Genomic DNA, 4,370 nt, shown 5'->3' with positions numbered 1-4,370 from the left:
CTGGAGGCTGTTTGACGTAAACACACCTATGAACTGCAAACTTGTTATCACAGACCAGGGGATGTGCATTCCAGAAATAGTATTATATAAACATGATCTTTTTAGACAAATTAATGGCCTAAAATCATGAACTACTGTAACCCCAAACAATAAACACTGTGTATTTTTTCCCATTTTTAAATAAAACATTTTGTAAGTCCAAAGACTTCACTGCCGTTAATGTTTAAAATGACTGTACTTTTATTGCAGTCAGGTTTTTGATGCACGGATAAACTTCACGTTGTACTTTAAAATGCGATGTAATCCATTTGAAATGTGGACAAAGATTTATAAGATCATTCTTAGGCTGTTGGGGAAACCCGCACTTGCGCTGTGTGTCCAGCAGATGGCAGACCTTCACTGTGCACTGAGGACGGCGGCTTTTTGTTCTCTCCACCTGCATGGAGCCATGTGGCCCTGAGGAGAAGCAGCCGAGGAGTTTTTATTATATTTTATAGGCCTCTTGTAAACTCTTAAAATCGATTAAAATGGTCTGTATGGTTCCTCCTACCTAATACCTAATTACTTAAAGCATAAAATTAAAAACACTAACATGCAGAAAGGCGCAGGGGTCTTATGTGTTATCTAGTCTGTGAATAGTAATTTGTCAAGACGCTGGTCGTGTTTCTTGCAAACAGCGACTGAAGACGCTGTCGAACCAACGGCTACTGGATCTACTTTTGTCTCTACACTGAAGCCAGACCAGAGCTCAGGCGGAAGGTCACTGGCTTCCACACCATCACCTCTTTGTTGTCTCCCACCTCCACTTTACAACAGGACCATAGCTTGGCAAGACCGTGAGGCGTCACGTGACTCTGCATCTGCTCTCAATTGTGACAACAGAGGGAGATGAGGAGGAGCTTGGTGCTATAAGATTCACTCACGCACCCTCAGCACCAAAACTTGCAGTATATCCATCCATCCTCATCTGTCTCTAGCGCACTTGCTTTTGTGAGCATCCGTTCCCGTGTTTTCCCCGTTGGAAGGTGCACAGGTGCATCCCCACGGCTAGTACTCGCTCTCTGCTGAGTTGATTATGGTCACAACCCCCGCGGTGTCAAGGTGGAGCCACCGCGTGTATCTCGGATCGGTGCGCTTCTCCAGGGGCTGGGATGCGCACCGGGCACCTCTCGCTTCCTGCCTAGTTTTGGGTCTGAGCAGGAGTCAAGCGCTGCCCCAGGGCGGCGAGGCAGGAGGACCCAGTCGACCCGGAGCAGGATGCCGGTGATGAGAGGGCTGCTGGCCCCACAAAACACCTTCCTGGACACCATTGCCACACGCTTCGATGGCACCCGTGAGTAGCTAACAGATGAGATCCTCATGATGATCAGTTCACTGCTGCTAGTCTGCCTCATGTAAACTGTTGGTTCATAGAGTATAAGGCCAGTGTTGGAATTTTCTATAGGATGAAACTTTAGGCTTTTACCTTTTTTACTCTGCCTAATAAATTAAAGGGCTAGTCTGTTGAATGTGTCTGGAGTGATGGAAGGTGAAAAGGCCAAATGTATTTAGAAGATATCCTCTGCACCTGTGTGCACAAGAAGAGGTGAAGCCACATGTTCACCTGATGGGTCTAAACCAGAACACAGTGGAATTAATGAGCGTTAAACCTGTGTTTAACAAATATACATATATCATATGTTCATAAACAGTATTCAGTCATGGCAGTGCTGTGGTGACTATCCAAGTGTTGTCATAGATGCATGCACTTAAAGGTGTGAATAGTTTTGTCTTTAAATTTAAGGCCCGTTGTGATACTGTTGTAGTTTTATTACTCACATGTCCGAGCTCCACTTTGTATTGTTTAGCTTAGTCAGTGAGTTTAAAGGTTGCACTTCACTGTTTGAGGTCCACTTAGAGCTTTTGTACTTAACTTCCCTGATGAGCCGACAGGACTCTTGTTTCAGGAGGGAGTTGCAGACTGTTTTCTTTCTTTGGCGAGGGCGTCTTGTGAACAGATGCGATGAGCAGCTCGTGTGTGTTGGAGCCCATGCTGGGTAGGTGGGTGGGTGAGAGATGCTTAGAACACATTTGGGCCGTTGGTATCTCCTTCTGCGTTGATTATTCAAGGTGCTGGGAGTTTGTGTGAGTGTTTGTGCAGGCAGGACAAGCTTGTGTCTCCCCTGAACCAGTTCTGTGTGACAACATGAAAAGATTTTTCAACCATACAGCAATCAAGGCGCTGAAAGGCAGGGCTCAGTCACTCTCAGTCACTCTCAGTGCTCTCCCTCCTCTCCTCTTCTCAGGGGTGGATCTAGAAAATTTTGGACAGAGTGGCCAGTCTGGGGCACAGACTCAGAGAGGGGTGGCACATTTGAAATACTGTATGTGTAAAAAGTATTAAACTCCTAGTTATATGAAATAAGAAGCCATGTTTAGACTTTTCTTTTGTTTTGTGTTAAAACGAGATGCACGTTGTGTTTTCTTTAGCTAACCTTGGCTACACTCCTTATTTACTTCCAGCTGGGGACATGACCGCTGGTCTCCACTGGGCAGAATCAGGTTGCATCCATTATATATATGCCAAAGGTTAATACCGACAAACATCACATTTTGATTCCGGCATGGGTGGCACCAAGGGGGTAGCTAATCAGATTTGCCCCTTGGCTCTGCCCATGCCTTGCCTCTCCGATCCAGCCCTCACTATACCGACAACACAGTTGCAATAGTGCTTCCTGCTCTGGTCTGCAGGAAATTCAAATGCTCTAACTTTGAAAGGCAAAGTAAGTGGCTGGCTTTATCTCTTAGTTAGGATTCATAGTATCAAAAGACAAATAGCTTTTCTCTATCTCATCCCTCGCCTGTTATGTGCCATTTATGCAGTCCTGTAGGTCTCAAGCATTTCAATCATGTTGGCCGCTTTATTCAGAAGAAACACTTGCAGGCATGTGTGCACACACGAAACACTAGAATGGAAATGACATGTTCCTTTCCATGTTCTGTGGATTAGCCCTGATCTAAGCCTAGCTATTTTATTTTGAGTGACAAAAACACAGGCCTTCATTTGCCGAGTTGCTGATAATTACACATCACTAGCAGTGCATGTGCAGTCATTGTAATTAACTCACATGGATGACAAGAATTCATTGTGGCCTTTCTGCTTGTCGGAGGAGGGTGAAGGCGGGTGTGCAGGATGGTGGGGTGGGTGAGTACAGTATGTGTAGCTGCACTGGTGGGAGGAGGGGGAATTTTAGATGTCTGAATACTGTATAAACCCATTGTGAGAGTATGTTTTTAAATGGTGTGGCTTTAGATCCTTATTATATCAGATACTGCAGTGAGAATGGAGAAGCCCAGTTATGTGGGTTTGATGGAAGCTTTGTGTCGGTGAAGGTTGACGTGTGCATGTATTTCTGTGAAAAGGCTTTTTGTTGTGATGTGAATCAAATGGAAATCAGGAAATGCCTGCTAGGAGCATACCTGAAAGCACTTTGTTTTCTCTTGCTGAAAACTATTAGCTGCTTTGTGTGGCTGTTCTATTGTTTAGCGCGTCTCAGCTGACTGAATGTGGAAGCTGGTAGTGCCGGCAGTGCTCTTTCAAATGTCTCTGACCCCTCAGCTTCAGGTTTACAGCAGAAACAGCTGGTTGCAAAACATGCCACCATCACAGCTGTGTGTGCATCTATGACTCATCCACTGGGCTCTAACAGCACCTTCTGCACTTGTTGTGACCCAACCGTGACACTTAAATGGAGAAGGTAGAAAGACTGCACATCTAGCTCTAGCTAACAGGACCAGGACACAATTAGGCCTCATATGGTGGAAAAATGAAAGAGACAGCACGGTGAATTTCTGAAGCTCTTGTAAGGTCTTTCAAAGCCTGACCTTAATAATATATTAAAAGACTAGTCTGCATCAGTGCTCGGAGGGTTTGCAGATTACTTTATCAAACCTGAAAATAAGGAGGCAGTCAAACATTTTGTTCAGTTCTCTGCTTATGCCCCAAATTTAAAATCTTGTACCTTTTATTAGCAATATTTTTATCTAAGGTTATATCACACCAGGAACTTCACAGTATGACACCATGACTGTATGAATGTAACTGGTAGCAGAAACCGTTTTTATGCAGTGACCAAGAGGTTGGTGAGTGGTGGATGTTGGACGTTGTAACAGTTACCCAGTTTACTTAAGGTTAGTATCTGCACTAGAGCTGTAACGACCATCAGTTGATTTTTCAGTAATCAACACTTGTTGGATTTGCAGATTTTTGCTGACTTCTTATTGCATGTTGTTTCACTGTAAACTCAGTATCTTGCTGAAGTGCTGCATCACAATGCAGTTCAGCATCGCAGCCTGCAAATCATATACTTGGTTATTATTTATAGACATGC

At 44.3% G+C, this 4,370-nt stretch overlaps 1 protein-coding gene across 1 annotated transcript in view; it reads left to right on the top strand.

Annotated features, from left to right (window-relative positions):
* Positions 1-405: 405 nt before the first annotated feature.
* kcnh3 (potassium voltage-gated channel, subfamily H (eag-related), member 3) overlaps positions 406-4,370 on the top strand; it is a 118,332-nt gene continuing 114,367 nt past the window's right edge. The window contains exon 1 of the mRNA XM_020620057.1: positions 406-1,333. Within this exon, the coding sequence (XP_020475713.1) occupies positions 1,258-1,333 (76 nt within the window). The 5' untranslated portion in view covers positions 406-1,257. The remainder of the gene's footprint in view (positions 1,334-4,370) is intronic.

The sequence above is a fragment of the Monopterus albus genome, unplaced genomic scaffold (genome assembly GCF_001952655.1).
Source record: "Monopterus albus unplaced genomic scaffold, M_albus_1.0 scaffold231.1, whole genome shotgun sequence".
Taxonomy (NCBI): Eukaryota; Metazoa; Chordata; class Actinopteri; order Synbranchiformes; family Synbranchidae; genus Monopterus; species Monopterus albus.
Note: the sequence above shows the minus strand (reverse complement) of the source record. Positions and strands in the feature narration are given on the sequence as shown.